Consider the following 21520-nt stretch of genomic DNA (forward strand, 5'->3'; position numbering starts at 1 on the left):
TGAATAACGTGTTTTTTTTAGGTCATCTAGTGTTTTAACTAGGTTTTAAATAGAGGTCTTAACATGTGGTTTGAATTTCCTAAATTTATTTAAAACAACCCAGTTTAGGTTAACGTCCATGGTCACAATTATATAACCGCACGACATACAGTAGCTAATCTTCTGATTCCAGTTTGAGGTCCTTCACTACTAAAAGGAGTGTTCAGTGGATTGTCCACTTTCTTCGCCTCTACTAGCAGTCACCTGTTGTCCCGTCCCCAGCATTGCTTCCTCAGGCATGGCGAAGACTTCACTGTCCATTTCCACCTTATGCGAGCCGCCCAGCTTCACCTGTAGAATTCGAAAGTTGGCCCCTCCTAGGTCCAATACCAAGAAGTGGCCCCTCTCTGCAGATAGAGACACCATGGTCAAAAAGAGGCACAAAGCAATAACTAGGTGCACAGCATGAGCACAGAGCTTTAATCTTCATTCCTGTGTCTGCCATTGAAAGAGATTTCAGTCTAGAAGTTATATTAATCTATTATTAGTGTACATCACTAGAGATTTTCTAGCATCCTATGATACATGTTATGGGACGAATATGAAAACTATTGTTAAAGGATGCTCTACAATATTAGAAATCTAAAAAGATATGAAGAGTTAATGTTAAGGTTTTATGGTTTTGCAGCCTGTATTTGTGAAAGCAATTTAAATCGAACAAGAGAGGCTTGCAACTAATTTCAGAGAGAATGTAAGTGGCACAAAACTGACAAATGTATAAACCACTCTTCAGAATACTGCACTACAAAAATGAAAGGAGCAAGAAGGCTGTTTAAAAGACAGCTCAAAATACATACATAGAATGAAAGATGTGTTCCCAGAGCTCTTAGAATGTTTAAAGAAGAAAAAAAAAAGAGAACAGGAAGATGTCTGGGAAATACAATATTTAATTCCTCCAACAGCTGAAATGTTGTCTGGGATTATACTACGTGTATATTGCATTGCAGATATACTTTATGGTATGTCAATAGGTAGGTCAAATATTCTACGGGCAGATATTTCAAACCATACACTTGTAACCCATATGAGAAAGCCTGTGGCTCCCAAGTAGATTAATACATTGAGAGAAACCAGTACTTTAGGCCATAGTTACATTTTTAACAAGAGAAATTACTAAATACAGCTCAACCCCATTATAGCGCGATCCGTTACAACGCGAATCCGCTTATATCGCGATGCAAACATGGCTCCCAATTTTCGTATTTATGAATACTTTACAACACGATTATTGGTATCTTAAATACTTTATTGTACAATGCATACAATTGTACATTATTTCTAACGCGATCCGCTTATAACGCAATGTGATTCTTTGGACCCCAAGCACAGCGTTATAAGGGGGTTGAGCTGTAGTCATTTCATTAGTAAATAAATTTATAAACAATTAGTGCATTTTTTATGCCCTTATCTGTATTCCAATCTAACACTGAAGCCAGATATAAATGGAGACAAAGGGGACTTACTCAATATCACGAGGAGCGGACCCTAGAATTCAAACTGGGTTTAAGCTCTTCAAAACGTCTCTGATCCAAGACAGAAAAAGAGATGTGCGGAACGGAAAGAGTAAAAAGAATAGAGGCATGTGCAATCAATCTGCAGCAATCAGGATAATTAATTCCCAACAAACGCATGCCTCTCATTGGGGTCTCTGGATCACAGTATTGCTGCAGTAAAGGTCCACAGCTAAAAACCCGCAAATGCAAGAACTCAACTTTTAGTACATACTACTGTACAGTACATTTCCTCTGACAGATATACAAGACATTATATATTGCAAATGTAACAGTTCCTACTTTACACTCCATCTCGGAGATATAAACATGTTGCACTGACCTAAGACATATGAGATATCCTTATAGTTCCCTCTTCACCGTATAAACATTGTGACATAGTGAGGGGTTTATTCTAAGCACACTCTCTCTGGAATATAAACTTTATACAGATCATTTATCACAGTTTATCACCAGTGTATCCACATAGCATGGGAAAAAATAAAGTCTATAAGTCTCACAGCCACTTCTAGGCAAAAGCTGGGAGATGACAAAACGACTCGGTATCTAGAAAACACAAGATTACTTTGCCTCAAATGGAAATGAGGAATTCGGCTGGCAAATACAGAAAGGGAACAATGGTCGGCACAGTTTTACTTCCAATTTTCTATCCCATCCCACACCAAAAAATAATAATAATATTTGCAGAATAATGGGACATACTGTAGAAACAGCTACATGTTCTTCGATCGTACCCCCAACTACTACTCACACTAAAAGAGCTATGCCACAGGGAAGTAAACTACTATAACACTTAAATTCCTGACCCCTTTCTCTTAATTGTTGCATCTGATGCACTCTGGGGGGTTTTAACCCTTCCCTTGCCAACACATAACATTATCAGCCCCTTCCTGGGAGGAGCTAGGGGTGATAAAGGGGAACCCCTTCTTTCCTCATCCAATCATCTCTTTATATAACTGTTGCATATCTGTGTATGTTGAAAAGGAGGCATTACTTGTGACCCCGAAGAATGTTTTAACTGCCTACTGAAAGTACCCCAAGACCAGAGAAGAAAGTTCGAGTTACATTAGTTAGTGTGGAGTTGCAAAGGGAGGAGGGGAAAGCCATGAGGCCTGATATAGTTTCCACACACACAAAAAAAGACAAAACGATTCTTATGCAATATTCTTATTCAGTTGATTACACAAGCTCAGCTGATAGCAAATGACAGGGCATTTTTGAGGAAGAGTGAATACTCTTTAGACTGCACAGAGCTCTGGGGAGCTCCCGGACACTTTATATTTCTGGAACAACATATTGGATTTTGAAAAATGAAACTAAGTAAAAAAATAAAATGCAAAAAGATAATAATATGCCGGTCAGTGGGGACTGCTGTTTTAAGACGTTCTAATGGTCTGTGTAACAAGCAAGTGGTCTTCTGGCAGTAGCCAGTGTAAGAGTACCCACCTCTACTACAGAATATATACAGAAATAAGAGAGGGGCCAAGACCACTCATAGTGTAGTATGTATAAAAATAGTATTTATATATAAAGGGTAAGTATTGCCAATACAAAAAGATAACACATTAACACATGTTACCCCCACAGTTCCCGGTTAGCCTCTCCGTCGGCTTACACTGAGGAGAGCGAATATCGTGAAGAGCTGCAGTCCTGGGCGAGTGCCGTCCATCCACCCCCCCACTTAAACACTACTGGCAGGCTGCATTAAAGTGTTATCTTTTTGTATGTAGCCATGCATAACAATGTCTACAGTCATCTCTCCTGCTGGCAGTAAAAACCTGGTAAGTTACAGGAATGCCAGCAGTAATCATGGAGGTTTGCCCTCACACCCTGGTGAGGTGCCCTATGTATGGATGGGACTGGCTACATGATCTGAGTCCCTAGTTAGTGACATCAGAGATGTGCCTGTTTCCTGAGGTATATAAGGCACTGCACTGCCTAAAGTTAGTGTGTGGTTGCTGCGGGTTGATGTTACAAGGTGAAGGTGAAGCAGCAAGTTCAAGGTGCCTACTAGTGCAGTAACTAGTGGCACCAATCTATCTCCAGCCAGAGAAGGCCAACTGTGTCCAGGGACCTGGCACAGGGGTGATCTCCCTGCGGGGAGAGGGAATCCCACTCCATTGTGAGGGCGTACCTTTTAAAGGGGATCACGGAGCAATGTGCGGCTGAGGCACTGATTGTGAGGGGCAGCTGGCCCTTATCACCACGCACAATAAATATGGCTTGTTCAACGAGAACCCCATGGTGTGAGTCTGCAATTACTCTCCAGGGGCCCTCACCACCAAGAAGGAGTTCCTCATCAGGACCATCTACCTGCATACGCATAGATCCTGATGAGGTGGAGGCGCTGCACGTGATGTAAGTAGGACTCGCACACACTACCTCAGCTACCTGTCTGGATTGACATCCCCCAATACCATCAAGCGGGAGACTCAGGAGTCCTGTTGCCTACAGGTGCACCACCATACACAGACATGTAACGGGGCTGGATAGACCATAGGGGCCAATGTGAGATTGGGTGGGTCAGACCAGACACGAACACCCGTTACATGTACATGCAATACTTAACTTTTCATGTATAAATACTATTTTTATACATTACTACCCACGCTCTCTTTTTCTTTTATTTCTGTCTTTTAGATCTCTGTTTTTTAGATCTCTGTTGTGGAGTCAACACCTATGAGGAGCTGCAGCCCAGGAGAGATGATTTGGGCTTTATGGCGAGTTGCAAGAACATTGTCTGGACTAATCTAATCTGTGATCTTTACACCTTTTTCTGTGTTGTTATAGTTATCTCACGTATATTTGTCACTTCTGTTTACCTTTGGTGTTCACTCGCCATTCGGGATTTATGGATAGTTTATCATTATATATTTTAATTTGGGTTTATTAGCCTTTATAAGGTTACTTATATCACGTTTAACACAAATGAAAAAGATGTTTCACAATAGAACATAGACGTGTACATGTCTGTTCAATATTGCCTTTCACTACAGAATATAATATATACACTGCACTGAGGTGGAGAGCAGGCCTAAAATACTTTTCTTACTGTAGCTCAGATGAATGTCTTTTTCAGAACTAATCTGTCATCATTTTTACAGCATGATACATTTACATATACACTATACCTTCAAAATGATTTTATCAAAAGAGATGTGTCAACTCTCATTTCTCATTTCTCACCAATATAGATACACAGATATGTTAACTGTAATGCAAGCCTGCCAGCCAAAGCAATGGGAGTTATCCAACCGTAGCTGGTATTTATCAACAGCTCCCAGATGAAAACTACACAAATATATATATCAAAGGAAATATCCCGCAATTGCTACCAATGGGGCCGGTACTGTTTTTAACCCTGGTTTGATAGCCACCTCCACAGATTCCTGCTCCCCTCCCAGTGCCTTAAAAACAGCAGTGATACTGTGTCTGATTGAAAGAAATCCTAAACGTATTAAACGTTAGGGCTGAGCATGATGGGCTTTATTACTGCAGTAATGATAATAGAATATTCACATTCTGAAAACAAAAAGTCACAGAACTAAGGGGCACCTCCTATTTTGCAGGAAAGCGCTGCTCTTGGTATATAAAAGGTAGTGGTACCCGAGGTTTGTAAACAACAACAAAAAAGCAGTAGTACTCTCTCCCCAATTACCCTTAGGCCACGATTATAGTGGTGGCGTGCGCACGACGGAGAAGATGATGTCACGCGTCACACTGAGGCTGGAGGCGATTGGGAGGCGTAGCAGACGCGTCACCAGGCAGGTTCGCCCTCATTGGCCGAGCCGCTCACGTAACGCGGCCGTCGCATTGAAAAAACTATTTCATTTGTCTCCTCTGTTACCTGTAGCGTTTGATCGCACGCACTATGTGCACCGCCACTATAATCGCGGCCTTACACTTTGACCTTTGCTTCTCGAGCAGGTGGTTTCATTAATGAGTGAGTACCACCTGGGGTCTAAAGAGGACTAATGGCAGTGACATGTTTAACCCTTTGTTGCTAGCAATGTTCAAGCCACAATAATGATAACATTTGAAGTATATACATACACAAAACATGTTTTTGGGGGGGCCAGAACCTATAGACTATGATGCTATCCATGGTTAGATGTCATTTTCACACATAATGCAGAGATTTTTCTAAAAATGCATTAAAAAAAAAAGTTTAATAAAGTCAAGTAGATATAAACTTTCAATATTTTAGTAGATGCTCTTAAAGAGTCCTCCAATAACGTACAGTAACCGTTACATTGTGCAGCACCACTGCGTGACTTTTAGGGTTGTAAGTACTAAATCAGCCTACCCTCCAACTATCCCCCATATGTGAGAGGTAGGACCCGGTACGGAATAGGATAAGTTCATCGACCTAGGGCGAAATTCTGTCCCAAAGTTGATGTTCCAGTTAGGGTTCCTGTTGGCAGTAAGATGAAGTATAGGCCACAGTCCAGGAACCTTGTCTGGAAACAGAAGGGCCACAAGGCCTAGTAGTCAGGGATTGACCCAGTTGTGTATAGTGCAAGTGGCCACGGCTTGCGTTCCAGTTAGGGTTCACTCTTGTCGGCTAGTTACCTGCCCCTTCTCCCTTCCTTGCCAGCAGTACTGCGGCGAGGCTCGTTCAGGTCTACTCCACTGCGAAGGGCTGCGGAGACTACTCTTTCAATAGAGCATCCCTCTTCAGAGTTCACCTTGTACCTACCTTCAGGGCAACGTTGCACTAGGGCAACGTGGGAGTACAGGTACGTTGATGTTCACCAGTTAGTAAATTAAATCTTAGGGCTGAGTGAAGGGACACAAATAAAGGAAGAAAAGGGATGCACCCTAAGGACAAGGACTTACGATTTGTTTGTTAAAGTTATAGCATTCAAGATTACTAGACCGGACCCAGTAAAGAATGTTATTTTTTTTGTGTATTTCACCATACAATAGTATAAGCTCTGTGGTTAGTGTTCTGTATGTATCTATACATTAGAGTGTAAGCCCTGTGCCTGTTTACATACATACATATATATATATATACACACACATCAAAAAACAGAGATGTACTGTAGGACAGCGCATAATTGTTGACCATATACATGTTGTAATTGATGTACAAAATAAAACTATGATTAGACGCCGCGCCAAGGCGGAACTACAACCATTACCATTGGTTGCCGGAGGACTGCATTGTGAGGAGGCATAGCCTGCCTAGGTCCCTGACAACGATCAGCGGCTGGAGTTGCGGGATACTTGCCCTGTCTGCTCACGGAGCATAGCTCATAACATGCCTTTACACAACAGATGTTTGTGAGTTTGTTTCTTTTACCTTGTTCAGGATATTCAATTGTGTAGCTGATTTTACACATGGAGTGGGCGCATGAGAGAGAGAAGAGAGAGAGAAGAGAGAGAAGAGAGAGAAGAGAGAGAAGAGAGAGAAGAGAGAGACGAGAGAGACGAGAGAGACGAGAGAGACGAGAGAGACGAGAGAGACGAGAGAGACGAGAGAGAGGAGAGAGAGGAGAGGAGAGAGAGGAGAGAGAGGAGAGAGAGGAGAGAGAGGAGAGAGAGGAGAGAGAGGAGAGGAGAGGAGACAAGAGAGACGAGACAAGAGAGACAAGAGAGACAAGAGAGAGAGAGATAATCTACTCCAGCAGGAGCAGACACAAGACAGCACTCAAAGGTAAGTAAGAAAACTTGTATTCAAAAATAAACATAGCACAAACATGACCAACGTTTCGGTCCTCGTGGGACCTTCCTCAGGGTGGTGCTTGAGACTAATGGCCAGTGGATCCCTTAAATACCCCCATACCCCACCAAAATGACTCAACCAGAGTAGCTGAGTGGCCGTGCATCAAGTCCCATGATCAGACCCAAAGTCGCTGATGTCGCACAATGCCCGTCATCAGCGGTGACGTCACTGGAGAGGCCGGTCGGCAGTGAATCGGAGGATTCAGCGCCGTGCGACCTACCAGCTAGATGCGAGGACCATCGACAGATCCGACACCACAGTGCAGTGTGATACACATTCTAAGGCTCATGTGCTAGTTACGTCCTGTAAGTAGGATTCCAATTTTTCTATCCGACGGAGGAGTAGAATCGTCAATTCACATGTACTGTACCATACTTACTTACTGCATTGGTCATTAATGTTGACAAAGTGCTAGGTGCATGTTGTGGATTTGTTTTATAGTAGACTATAATATACGGCCTTTTTTTTATATATATTTTTCTCATATATGAGTACAGGCATACCCCGGTTTAAGGACACTCACTTTAAGTACACTCGCGAGTAAGTACATATCGCTCAATAGGCAAACGGCAGCTCATGCATGCGCCTGTCAGCATGTCCTGAACAGCAATACCGGCTACCTACCTGTACCGAAGCTGTGCGCAAGCGGGGAGACTATAGAGCCTGTTACAAATGCGTTATTTACATCAGTTATGCACGTATATGATGTTTGCAGTACAGTACATGCATTGATAAGTGGGAAAAAGGTAGTGCTTCACTTTAAGTACATTTTCGCTTTACATACATGCTGCGGTCCCAATGCGTACGTTAATGCGGGGTATGCCTGTATTACATTTGTAGTTTTTATACATTTACTCTGTCATCATCCCTGATCTTAGCTTAATGTTGCCACTTATTATTTACATTTGAAAGGATAATGCACTATGTTGGCATGTTTTGTTTTCTTGTCTTCCACATTCTGAGGTTTCCAGTGCATTACGGATCCACAAGAATCTCAGCAGTTTTCACATTGGAAAAGAACTTTTCGAGACTTTCTTTTTCTCTACCACCAAGGGCCAGAAAGGTCTGTCTTTTCTAGTTCATCCAACTAGTTGTGAGACAGCCAGCAGGACATTTCAGGCAGCTATATTGGACCTTATTGTACGGGACAGTTCACTTTGTATCACATTATTATTATTATTATTATTATTATTTTGGTGGTATATTAATGTATGTTTAGTGGTATTAGCGCTTTTTTCACTAATTTAGCACACATCTGTGAGTGTGTATATTCCTACAAAGTGAGAAGTTACTGGATTAGCCTATTTCTGATATGTATCCAAGAGAATGTCGAAGTGACAGTGAAATAACCTACTGCTGACATACCGGTGCCATCTGGGGTTGAGCGAACATATGTGGGCAGCATTTTAAGTGTAGATGGTTTCTGGTGGTTGTTACGCAGCCCTCGCTCCATGTTATCCAACATCATGTCCCTCACTTTCTCCAGCTGTGCCTGGGACAGCATGAATGGCTGCAGATAGCGCCCGAGCTGCAGAGGGAACAAAAGGTGCGTGAAACAATTTCTGCTGTTTCCCATCCTAAAGTATAAACGTACTAATTCTAATATATGCACATCTGGTATTTTTATTTATTACATATCGTACATCGAATAAAGCAAGCACAATGACTCCTTACCCAAAAAGAGTTTTCTCCACTAACTGTAGTTTACGTCAAATGTGTGTGTGTGTGTGTGTGTGTGTGTGTGTGTGTGTGTGTGTGTGTGTGTGTGTGTGTGTGTGTGTGTGTGTGTGTGTGTGTGTGTGTGTGTGTGTGTGTGTGTGTGTGTGTGTGTGTGTGTGTGTGTGTGTGTGTGTGTGTGTGTGTGTGTGTGTGCACATGCATTATCCCCTTCACTACCACTGTGCCCTGATCCAGATTACATTGTACTACATAACCCTGCAGCAAAATGCACTTGCAGATGCAAGAACCTAATAAACATTGATAAGGTTACACTTAAAAAGACCTGGAAGAGTTTTCATCCATAATGCCCTGTTTGGAAGCTCCATGTACATTCATCTCTGGCTTTATAGTCTCTATACTGTAAGTGATTTTTGTGGTGTGATCCTGTATGCATGAGTAAGAGAACAATGTACATTTTTATAGTGTTCTGTTAAGAGACCGTCTGTGGTTACAAAGTGTTGCTGAAATGCCATTTGTAAACTTCCCGTCAGCGGTGCGAGATTGACAAAAACAGAAGTGAGTGGGGGGATAGGAAGAGCCCTCTTGACCGGTCATGGAAAAAAAATGTACTTATTTCCTGCTGTTATTTTAAAAAACAAAATAACTGGCTTTTACGAGAAGCTTTGTAAAAAGCACTTGTGAATTGTAGCAATAGCCCGTCAAAAATATGACATTTTACCTGTAAAGTTTTCTATACATACCCATTCATTTTTAAATCTATGTTCGTTACAGTACAGTTTCAACTCTTAGTACACTTTAGTCAAAAAGTGAATAAAACATATACAGAAGTGTATAGGGATTTTCAGCTGAAAATGTCCCAAACGGCTGCTTTGGAAGATATATACCAGGGATGTCCAAAGTAAGGCCCCCGGGCCAAATATGGCCCGCCACCTGGATCAATCAGGCCCGGGACTGTTCTTAAAATGTCCTGGTTTGGGCCAGGTGGAGGAGGAGAGCAAGACTGCCGGCTGCATCAACACTACAACTTCCAGAGAGCAGATGGCGCTGGAGAGCCCACCATAGCCGCTCATCCCTAGATTGTGTGTGTTGCATATGTGTTAATAATGCATCTGTGTGTTCCATTCATTATGTGCACGTTTATGTTGTATATTTTGAGTTTGTAAATGTTCAATATAAATGTGTATTTGTATATGGTATGTGTGTATATGGTGTGTCTGTGTGTGTGTATATGGGGCATACATGAGGTGTCTGTGTGAGTATATGGGGTATTGTCTGACTTTGTTGTGCTTATTGTATTATAATTTCCTGTACGGTATTGTCTGTTGGAACTGTGGGACCCACAGGTTACTTCCTAGGTCTATCTCTGTCCTCTGCTCTCAATAGAGCACCAAACGGCCACCTTGCCAAAGGCAGCCTGACTAAAATCCCCAAAGTGCACCGCGGGTCGTGTGAATATCGCGAGAGCTGCTGCCTACTGTAGCTAGAGCAGCAGTTTCACAAATTCACAGCGAACGGAGGAAGAATCACAGTGTCCCGACGGGTGATCTCACCACATCCTGCACTTGGACACTGAAACAGCCTTATTTCCTCTACGCGTTTCACGTTACTACACATAGAAGTATTTGGCACACTATCTATATAAACAAAATACACCATCCACTGCACAACATCAATTTATTATTGATAATATTATGTTTATTTGAGATTATGATTATTTTCTGTTTGAGGGAGAGTACTATATCCAGACCAATGGGATGACCATGGGTACATGATTTTCTCCAAATTCTGCAGATCTCTTTATGGGTCTATAGGAGGAGGATTTTGTATGGGTCAACAACAAATTCTGCCAACATATTGTTTACTATGGAAGATATATTGACGATATTCTGATTATTTGGTCTGGGTTGGGTGAAGACCTGATGGAGTTTGTCTCCTTTTTGAGCAGTAATGATCAGAATATCATCCTTAGTGGTGAGATTAGTACCATAGGGATTCACTTCTTAGATCTCCGTTTGGAGGCAGTGGATCATCGCATTGTAACCAAACCCCATTTTAAACAGATAGATGTGAATTCCTACCTTGATTACACAAGTAATAATTCTCTGCAATGGCTCAATAACATACCGTATGGACAATTCCTGAGGGTACGCAGGAATTGTTTGGAGCCATTGGACTGTGAGGAACAAACACAGGTCCTTTAAACAGAGATAAGGGTTACAGTGCGGATGTAATACATAACTCCATGAGCAATAGTAGTTTAAGGCCTAGGGATACATTGTTAATTCCAAAGGATAAAAATAAAATCTCAGACTTTAATAAAATCCCAACGTTTATTGCAGATTATTGTAAGCAGGAAACCAATATAAAGAAAATGATCTCTAAACATTGGGAGGTTCTCCAAATGGACCCGATTCTATGACATACCCTACCACCTAAACCTAAGGTAGTCTTCAGAAAAACTAGGAACCTTAAAAAGTGTACTAGCACCTAGTGCCCTGAAACCACCCAATAAGATCACTTCCATTGATAATTTCCTAGGGAAGCCGATTGGGAACTATCGGTGTGGGAAATATGTGTTATGTGCAAATACTTGACACAAGAGAAAACCTTTAAAGATGGCAGAATAGGGAAAGAATACAAAATTGGTGAATTTATCACCTGTTCTACCAATTTTGTAGTTTATGTCATTAACTGTCCCTGCAATAAATATTATGTTGGGATAACTATTAGACCGATAAAGGTAACAATGAGGAACATGTCAATGGCATTAAGAATGCGAGACACCTTTTAGATAAAGAGGAAAAGGTTCGTAATTTATCTCAGCACTTCCTTGACCATCATGGTGGGTCAGCAGAAGGTTTGCATTTTAGAGGTTTAGAATTGGTTAAGAGAGATGTTAGGAAGGGAGATAGAGATCTAAAACTTCTCCAGCGAGAACAGTTTTGGATATACACATTATGTAGTAGGACCCCTTTGGGACTGAATGAACAACTGGAGCTCCACCCGTTTCTGAAATAGAATGGGGGGTGGGGGTGGGGGGGGTTTGTGGGATCCTCTACTATTCTCTCTCTCTTTTAGGTCTCTGTCGGGCATTTTTAGTTTATGATCTTAGATATATGAAGTGTTTTTAATTCTTTTATAGTTTTTTTTAGAATTTTAAGGGATTTTTAAAAATTTAATAGTTAGATAATGGGATCACTATAATTTTTTTTTTTTTAATAATTTTTTTTATTAGGCAGACATATTATTACAGGATGTTGACAATACAGAGGTGCAGAGTATGAGCCTAATACATCTTTTTTCTCTTTTTTAACTGAGGGGAAAAGAAGAAAGGCTCAACGTCCCCCCTGGCCTTAGTTGGCCCATCGGGGTGGCGTGAGTGTAGAAAAAGAAGAAGGGGTGGGGAGGGGAGGAGGGGGGGGCAGGGGGTGAAGGGGTACGACCGAGATGGGTCGTGCTCCCCTACTCCTTGTCGGCTCCTGGTTGTGTCGTGGCATTTTATGTGCTTCTGAGTTGTTATGGGTGAGTTCGGCGCAAAAGAGCCATATGGGTTTCCCATGGGTCCCAGGTTTTCAGAAAGGCTGACAGCCTTTCCATGTCCTTTACTGTTTGTATTCTTTGTATTATTATTTGTTTTGAGGGAGGAGACACCTTCTTCCAGGCCGCAGCCACCGCACATCTAGCCGCCGTTAGGATGAAGGAGACTAATTTTCTCGTTGGCCGGTCCAGGTAGTCTAAGGGCCTGGCCAACAAGTAGGTCAGCGGGTCAATGGGTATTGTGAGGTCTGTGACCTCTTCTATTAGTTTTTGTGTTGTTTCCCAGAATTTCTGAATTTCCGGACATGACCACCATATGTGGGCCATGTCCCCCTTTTGACCGCAGCCTCTCCAACATAGGTCGGATGCCAGTGGGTAGATTTGATTTATTCTAACTGGAGTAAGATACCAGCGGAACAGTATTTTATATATATTTTCTTTGATTGTAGTACATATGGAAGTTCCTGGAGCATTTTCCCAAATACTTTCCCAGTCCTCTCGGTCTATAACTATATCCAATTCTGCAGCCCAATGCTGCATGTAATCATGTAGAGGGGGGTCTGTGGCCCTTTCCAGCTCTAAGCAAATTTGTGTTATTAGACCTCGTTGGTGGCCTGCTTCTCTACATAGCCGCTCGAATCCGGTGAGAGGGGGAAATTTCAACGTTGGGGACAATGTTTGGATAAAGTGCCGAATTTGTAGGTATTTAAAGACATTTAATCCTACCATTTCATATTTAGCTTGCAGATTTTGATAGCTCAGGAACTTCCCAAAGCTCAGGAGGTCGGCTATCGTCCTGATGTTTTTGGTTTTGAATTGGTCGAATTGTCTGGGCTCACATCCAGGAGGAAATTTTGGATTTTTGTGAATTTGTATTAGTTGAGATTGGGGTGTGGTGAGCTTGAATTTAAGTTTGCATTTCGCCCAGGTCTCCCAGGTGTGTCTCATAGGGCCTAATTTGAATTTGCTATTCTGCATGTCCTCTCTACTCAGTGACCAAAGGCAGGCCGGCAGTGAAGGCGTCCCGGCATATTGTATAATTTTTTTTAAAGTGGACCTAAATTAGAGAATATTTAGTTAGGTATAGGTTATTTATGGGGTATAGTAGTTGGTCCTTTCCCCCCCTTTTCTTCCCTCTCCCCCTTCCCCTCTTCCCCCTCCCCTTTTCCCTCCATTCCACTTGTCCTTTTTCTTTCCCCCCTCCCCTTCCCCCACATTTCAAGTCCATCTTTCTTTTCCCCCCTACCCCCTCCACTTTCTCCCCTCCCCCCCCCCCCTTTCCTTTTGTCCTTCTTCTATTTGGTCCCCAAATAGACCAATACCATCAAGGGGGAAATGTGTGAACACAGATATTGAATGTGGCTTTGTAGTGTATTCACAATTTCCATTTTTAATCTAGGGTAGGAATTTTTATGGTATAGTCTAGGTGCTGATGTGATTGATAAAACAATTAATAGGAAATAGTGTTCCCAACAGGATTTCATTTTCCTATCACTTTTTCTGGGTACGTAGCTTTTTTTTTATTTTTCTTTTTTAACATTTTCTGCCTTTCATATTTTATTGTTTTAATGTGTTTATAATGTGTAATATGTTCTTTGTGAATGTAAGTAAATGTTGCCAATTAATGTTGTGTGTGTACACAGGAGTAACTGTCCAATGGCTGCACTGTCCGTTTCAATGCCTGGGCCAATAGAACGATATCTGTCCGTATAAAGGGGACAGTTCCCAGCATGCAAAAAATACCTCCTGCCGAAGCGTGGAAAAACGTGAAACGCGTAGGAGAAAAGGCTGTTTCAGTGTCCAAGTGCAGGACGTGGTGAGATCACCCGTCGGGACATTGTGATTCTTCCTCCGTTCGCTATGAATTTCTGGGAGCGCTGCTCTAGCTACAGTAAGCAGCAGCTCTCGCGATATTCACACGACACGCGGTGCACTCTGGGGATTGTAGTCAGGCGGCCTTTGGCAAGGTGGCCGTTTGGTGCTCTTGTGAGAGCAGAGTACAGAGAGCAGACCTAGGAAGTGACCCATGGGTCCCACAGTTCCAACAGACTGTGATGCGAGGGAGGGATGCCAGCAATGCCATTTTATTATATGTACGTTTTTGATGTACTACATATAATCATATAAAGGAATTTTCTTCTAATAGAGTTTTTTCTCTGCACTCCTCTTTTTGTATAAGCATGTTTGTTTTTGCCCCAGTAGATCACAGAGAGGCTTGGAGCAGCGGGAAATACTGTGACCAGCAAGAAACAGGAAGCTTCTTATCAGAGCATCTTCAAAAAAAATTCTTCTGTACTGTAGCTTTAATCCAGTTAATTAAAGGAGCAGTTCCTCCTGCTAGATTTATTTTTTCTTCCTTTTTTTACATGTATAGGAAGCAGGGGGTCTCTGGAGCTGGGCTGCGTTCATTTCAGCGCCAGGTACCCCTGGTTCCCGAGATAGTTACCAGGGCAAATGCTGCAGTTTGTCTCCTCCAGGGGAAAGAAAAATGGAGGTTTTAATCTCACGTGATTGCGGCATCCCTGAACGCCTATTCTCTCCCAGACCCTCTACAATCTGGCTTCCGCACTGCTCACTCCACTGAAACAGCCCTCACTAAAATAACTAACTAATGACCTCAATGCTGCCAAAGGCTGAGGTCATTACACTCTGCTCATATTACTCGACCTCTCTGCAGCATTTGATACTGTGGACCACCCTCTTCTCCTTCACATTCTCCATACTCTTGGCATTCGTAACAAAGAGCTATCCTGGATCTCATCCTACCTCTCCCATCGTACTTTCAGTGTCTCATTTGCTAACACCTCCTCTATCGATCTCTCTATTGGGGTCCCAGGGCTCTGTCCTGGGACCCCTTCACTTTTCTCTTTCCACACTCCCTCTTTGTGATCTAATCACATCTCTTGGGTTCAAATATCACCTCTTTTCTGATGACACACACATTTACTTTTCTACCCCTGACCTTACACCTGCTGTACAGACTAAAGTTTCGGAATGTCTCTCGGCTACATCATCCTGGATGGCCCTACGACGACTTAAACTTAACATGGCAAAAACAGAGCTCCTCATATTTCCTCCCAAACCTGGCCTTACTACCTTCTTTCACATTACTGTTTGAAGTGCTATAATCCATCCAGTAGCCAAAGCACTCTGACTAGCGGTCACACTCGACTCCTTTCTCATATTCAAAAGGTAGCAAAAAAACTGTAGTTTTTTCCTCCGCAATATCACTAAGATACACCCTTTCCTGTGGTGCTCGACAGCAAAAACTCTGGCTCAGGCCCTCATTCTCTCCCATCTCGATTACTGTAACATTCTGCTGTCCGGCCTTCCTGCCTCTCACCTGTCTCCCCTACAATATATCCTAAAATGCTGCTGCCAGAATCACTCTACTATTTCAGAAACTTGTCTCAGCGTTTCCCCTGCTGAAATCCCTCTACTGGCTTCCTATCAAATCCTGTATCACACACTAAATTCTCCTCCTCACTTTTAAAGCTTTACACTCTTCTGCTCCTACTTACATCTCAGCCCTAATTTCCCGCTATACACAATCCCGACTCTTGCGTTCTGCTCAAGGAGGTCTTCTCTCTAGCCCTTTTGTAGCTAAAGCCCTCTCGCCGCCTTAAACCTCTCACTGACTGCCCCACACCTCTGGAATGCCCTTCCTCTCAATATCCGACTAGCACTCTCTCTATCCACATTTAAGACCCACCTCAAAACACAACTGCTTAAGGAAGCATATGAGTAGCTCCATGGCTGATAATTAACACCTCATACATAAACCTTGGCCCCTTGCAGACACACTAACCAGAACGCCATCCTACTGTCTCTATATGTTCTTCCTACCAATGAATTAGATTGTAAGCTCCTCGGAGCAGGGACTCCTCTTCCTAAATGTTACTTTTTTATGTCTGAAGCACTTCTCCCCATTATGTGTTATTTATATTATTTGTTATTTATATGATTGTCACGTATATTACTGCTGTGAAGCGCTATTTACATTAATGGCGCTATATAAATAAAGACATACAATACATACATACAAGAGGAAGGAATCCTCCAACCTATATGGAGCACAGCACACAAGCCATGACATAGACACTGCAGTCGTGACGTAGCCACGATCTCATGGGGCCCCTGGAGTGCCAGACCCAATGACGTAAGGGCTACGTCTTGGGGCACCCAAAGGGTTAAATGGATACCTTCAGTGCCAGACAAGCCTGTACCATACAGGTTAGTAATGTGTGGCAGATCTCTCTGACACTGACGGGGTTAAAGTGCAGTTCAATAAAACATATTGCCATGTGCCTATGTGACTAAGTCCCCCCCCTTTTTTTTTTTTTTACTCCTCAGGGGGTAAAGATTTTCAGGCATGAAATTACATTCTATACTTTATCCCCATTGCAATATTATTGTACTTTGTATAATGCAGCGGGGCACAATACATCCTCTCTACCCCATACACACCATGATCTTGTGCTTACCTCATCATCAGTGAAGGGTTGCAGAGTCGCAAAGGCTCCTGGGAGTGCCATCGCTTGATGTATCTGGCGCAGCAAACAGCAGAAGGCGAGCAGGAATGGATAATGGAGAAAACAGAAAGACAGCAGATACTGTACGATCGTGCCAAGGGGACAAAAATTATAATTCAATGCAATGGAATAAATAATGTGAAAGGAGCAGTGTCAGTATCGCAGAGAGAAAAACTTCAAAGAACATGCGATGTGCAACCCCTGAGGTGGGACTTCTCACCACCACATCATAAGACTAATGCTATCCCTGTCCACCCCAAAATGTCAAGGGGAAGTTACCAACCACTAGTTTACTAGAGCGCTACAAAAATAGATGCCTTGTATCAGACAGATACTGTGTGACGATGGGTTGATAGTCTGACCTGCCCTTACAGTAAGCTGTTGGAACCGGGAAGGTTTAATATGTAATTATTTCAAAATAAGCATTCAGTTACGTCCCACGACACAAAAAAAACAGGATGTGAAACTGAAAACCCTGATTGAGTAAGAGCATACAAAGGAATAGAAAACTGTGCATGTTTCTGAGGAGTGAAAACTAGGTCTAACACAGCTGCCCTTCCAAGTCGCATCTATGACGGTGAGGGGGTAACCAGGCACTTAATAAAGGTCAAGTCCTGTTTTGGTTACCCCTGATCCGAAATAAGGGCTCAAGAAGAGTCAGCTCTTGAGCTCAGTAACGTTATATGCATAACCTGTCATTTGCGTTAATAAAGAATGTTTGTGTTTTTACCTTTCCAGGCATGCCAGTGAGCAGGGATTGCTGAGGCATGAGTTTCAAGGGTGGGTTTGCGGCGGAATTGCTGTCAGAATGTGCCTAGGTAATTCGGGTCCAGAGTTGTCGGTTCCCCTAAAAATGTACCCGGGAATCATACCTGATTCTCGGATACTTGTAGGCACATTGTCCGGGCAATATCTCCCTTTGAAAACGCTTGCGCGACTCACCACTAGGGTTCCCTGCTTCAGCATAGCTCAGAAAGGTAAATGGGGCAAAGGGTTGAAAAGTGTCCCTATAACTAAAGGGGTCCCTAGGTTAAGGGGGATACCCCAGTTAATGCCCAGGTAGCCCAGAACCTATATAGGGGTTCATGGGTGCTCCAAGAATTCATAAGGTTGTGAGGGGACACTCAGAGTCCAGTCTAAGTCTAAAAGATAGTGTGTGGGGAATAAAGGCTAGTAGAAATAAAAGTGCAGCTTTCTATTCTCTTCCCCATACTCAGAGACTTGGAATGGTATTAAGGTATATTTTTATTAATACTGTAATCATGCTGTAATGTACTGTTGTGCACTGTTTATGAGCTTGGACTTTTGGAACCAATGCCCACACAGACTGTCAGGGCTACCAAGTTGGTGCCAGTAAGTCTAGTCGACATCTGAGTACAAAGTAGCCAGAACCTGCCAGAGGTGTGAAAGCCATTCGGGTGGCAGGAAAGGGCTCAAGTACCCACGTCCTGGGAACAATGGTAGTCGTCCGGGCTGCCATTTGTCCTGCCAGACCTGGAGGAGCCTGACCCAGCGGGTGGCATGAGATAGCCAGGGACAGAGGTGGCAAACTTGCGCATGCCCCTTGACAGATTCAGATTCCCCACTAACCCAGCTTTCTGTACCGGTTTCGCTCTGATTGGCTACTGAGAAAGTTCCCACGCGCTGATTGGCTGTAGTATTTTGTGAATGGAGCTCCAAATACTATAAGAAACCCTGAGCCAATCAGGTTAGAGATTTCTAGCGGTAGAAGTGCGAGCAGGCTTTTCAAAGATGGTCTTGTGCGAAAAGCAGAGCTACCGGCTTCGTTTTGAAGCTGAAAAGTCTGCCCGCCAGAGACTAAGTCCGTCTTTTTGGGACCAAGTTCTCAAAATAGAATGCACAGTAGCAGTCGCGGCTGGGATTGCAAGCTGATTTTAGTTCCAGCAGTTTTGTACTAACACCCGATCAAGAGAAAGTCCAAGTTCTCAGAAGAGAAGGGAGCGGTGGTGTGTGGAACTTCACGCCAATTTGGGAACCAGGAGATTCCGGGCTAAGCCCCGGTCAGGGTAAAACTCTTATTTAGAGTTCCCTGCACCAAGACAAGTCTAGTTTTCGACCCCCAGTTCCCCAGTGTTCCACTGTGTGTATGCCTATTTCTGTGAACAAATTACAATTTATTTCACTATCTTGTTTTGCTCAATGAATGATCCTGGTAAAGGTGTACAATAAACCTGGTCTCCCGTGACAGCATCCCACATCAATAACTAACTTGTATGTGTAGCCAGGTCCCCAGGTCTGTCCTTACCTCCGCTGCAGTGGGAGCGTTAGGCAGGTTGCCAGCGAGTGCAGGGAGCGCTCTGGTACTTAGGAGGCTCTGCGGCGGCCCGAACGTTCAGGGCGTCGCCATTTTGAGGTTTGCGCAGGGAGTTAGCGCTGTAGCGCGCGAAGCCCGGACCTATCAGAAGAGGGCTAGAGCAGGGGACTACAAGTCCCATGAGTGCCAGGACCGACTACATGGTGCCAGGGAGCTAATAGGGCACTAGGATCCTTCCAGGAAGGATATAGGAGGTTGCGCAGGGGAGCACGTTGTCAGTCGAGACCAGGAAGGGAAGGGGGTAGGAGCTGTATGTGTAGAGAGGCAAGTAGCCTCTACACTAGGCCAGAGACGCCTCTAGGCCCCAAGTAGGCCATGAGTCACATACAGCTTGTGGTTGCTGTAGGGATAGGCCCTAGAATAGGGAACCTGCCCCATTAGTGTGCATAGTCTGGGACACAGCGGTCGCTGCATTTCCCTAACAGAGGTTTGGGAACAGGTCTCTTCAGAGACAGACATAATATATCTGGGTGGGATCGCCTGAAAGGACGTCGCGGAAGGTATCGCGTGTCTGCGGATCCTTTTCGAAGATGTCTGCTGGCCCGAGCGCAGGAGCGCTCGGCAGGTAATCACATACACCAACTGCACCAACTATATACTCTCTACATAGTGGCAGCGCGGTCACCACACATTGGGGTTTGGGTGTGGGACATTGGACACCGTGTGGGAAACACGGTGGAGGGTTGCGTCCTGCGAGACGCTTTGGGTAGTTGTGTCTCTAGTGGGAAGGAGTATGTGATGTGTACGCATATAAGGTCACAGTGTATCGCTAGTAAAGGTATTTGTTATTGTACATCCAGTGTGTATCTCATTATATTGGTGTCCTGTGAGGAACAACTCCCACTCTGTTGGGATCCCTCCCAGGTAGAGGCGCTGCATCTAGTAAGAGGTAATATATATCACCCCAGGCTCTCCGTGGCAGAGGCTCAGGCCCTGTGAGCCAACAGGTTAACCATTAGTAGCCTTGCTGTGTTCTAGGGGAAACAGGGCTACATATGGAAAATGACAGGACCCAACGCAAATAAACTATAGAGAAACCCCCGCTACTGCTTGCAATAGTTACTTAATAATGATGGGTGTAGGTGCTGATGGGGCAATATAAGAATAATAAACAATGGAGGAAAGAACCCCAGTAGAGCACTCATACACTGTGTTGAGATGAGTGTAAATTTTAAATTAAACTTTATTAGAAACATAGTAAAACAATGGGGATTAAAATAGGATTAAACTCTGTATCACTACGCTTAATTACCTAACCGATATGATAGTCCCCAGGTAGGTAGTCGTTATTGAAGTGTTGCTTGAGTACACTAGCCCCCAGCCACCTTAATTAGGGAAGCCTGGGGGAAAGCTAGATTGAGGGATTATAAATACTATTCTTATATGGAATGCCAATTATATACTTGTAGTGCATTGGTGCAATATTGTTGAAATGACACTGCTAATGGTGGGTTGATTGCACAGCCTGTAGTTAGCAATAGAGTGTCATTTAAATCTTGATAAGATAATGCACCTATGTTCCCTTAGGGTTAAATGAACAGTGTAAATTACTGCCCCAAGGATACACAGCAGCTATAGCTCTAGGTCATATTGTTAAGACATCTCGCTCTAGCTGATATTACACAGTGTAGTTATAATAAAGTGTGCTGCACTTCTAAAACCTGTTGCTAACTGCAGTAGGTGATAGATTAAATAGAGCACCGTATAGACAAATGGTGGCAGTTGCTATATAATCTGCCCCAGACCTGAAGGGTGTGCTATTTAACCATATAAGATTGTGAACTGACTTAATCAGTAGATTGAAATAAACCTAATCTCTGATAAAGAGCACCATGTGTATACTGATTGCTATACCTGGAAATCCCTGTATGGGAGTTACTGTGCAGAGTAGTTGGTGTATAAGTGTAAAAAATAATTCAGCTCAGCAAGTGTAGAACATGAACAGTATCTTAACAGCCCTGATTAGAGTGCAGGCACTGAGCCCTCACACAGACGCTGCTATCTATGCTTAATGACAGAGCAGGCAGCGCAGAGACTCAGCTCCTGCACAGTTTACACTCCTGTATTACCCGATGGTCTAAGGCAGGGAAGCGCAAACTTTTTGTGCTGCGCCCCCCTGTCTCTCTGCCCCGGCTCTCGCGCCCCCCTGCCTTCC

General features: G+C 43.4%; 1 protein-coding gene across 4 annotated transcripts in view; it reads right to left on the reverse strand.

Annotated features, from left to right (window-relative positions):
- LOC142495379 (hexokinase-2-like) overlaps window positions 1-21520 on the reverse strand; it is an 82493-nt gene that overhangs the window by 32902 nt on the left and 28071 nt on the right. For all 4 annotated transcript variants that reach the window (XM_075600790.1, XM_075600791.1, XM_075600794.1 and 1 more), the window contains exons 2-4: window positions 16983-17045; window positions 8647-8809; window positions 244-386 (exon numbers count right to left, since the gene is read on the reverse strand). In XM_075600790.1, the coding sequence (XP_075456905.1) occupies window positions 244-386; window positions 8647-8809; window positions 16983-17045 (369 nt within the window). The remainder of the gene's footprint in view (window positions 1-243; window positions 387-8646; window positions 8810-16982; window positions 17046-21520) is intronic.

This window comes from Ascaphus truei, chromosome 5 (genome assembly GCF_040206685.1).
Source record: "Ascaphus truei isolate aAscTru1 chromosome 5, aAscTru1.hap1, whole genome shotgun sequence".
In the NCBI taxonomy this organism is placed as follows: Eukaryota; Metazoa; Chordata; class Amphibia; order Anura; family Ascaphidae; genus Ascaphus; species Ascaphus truei.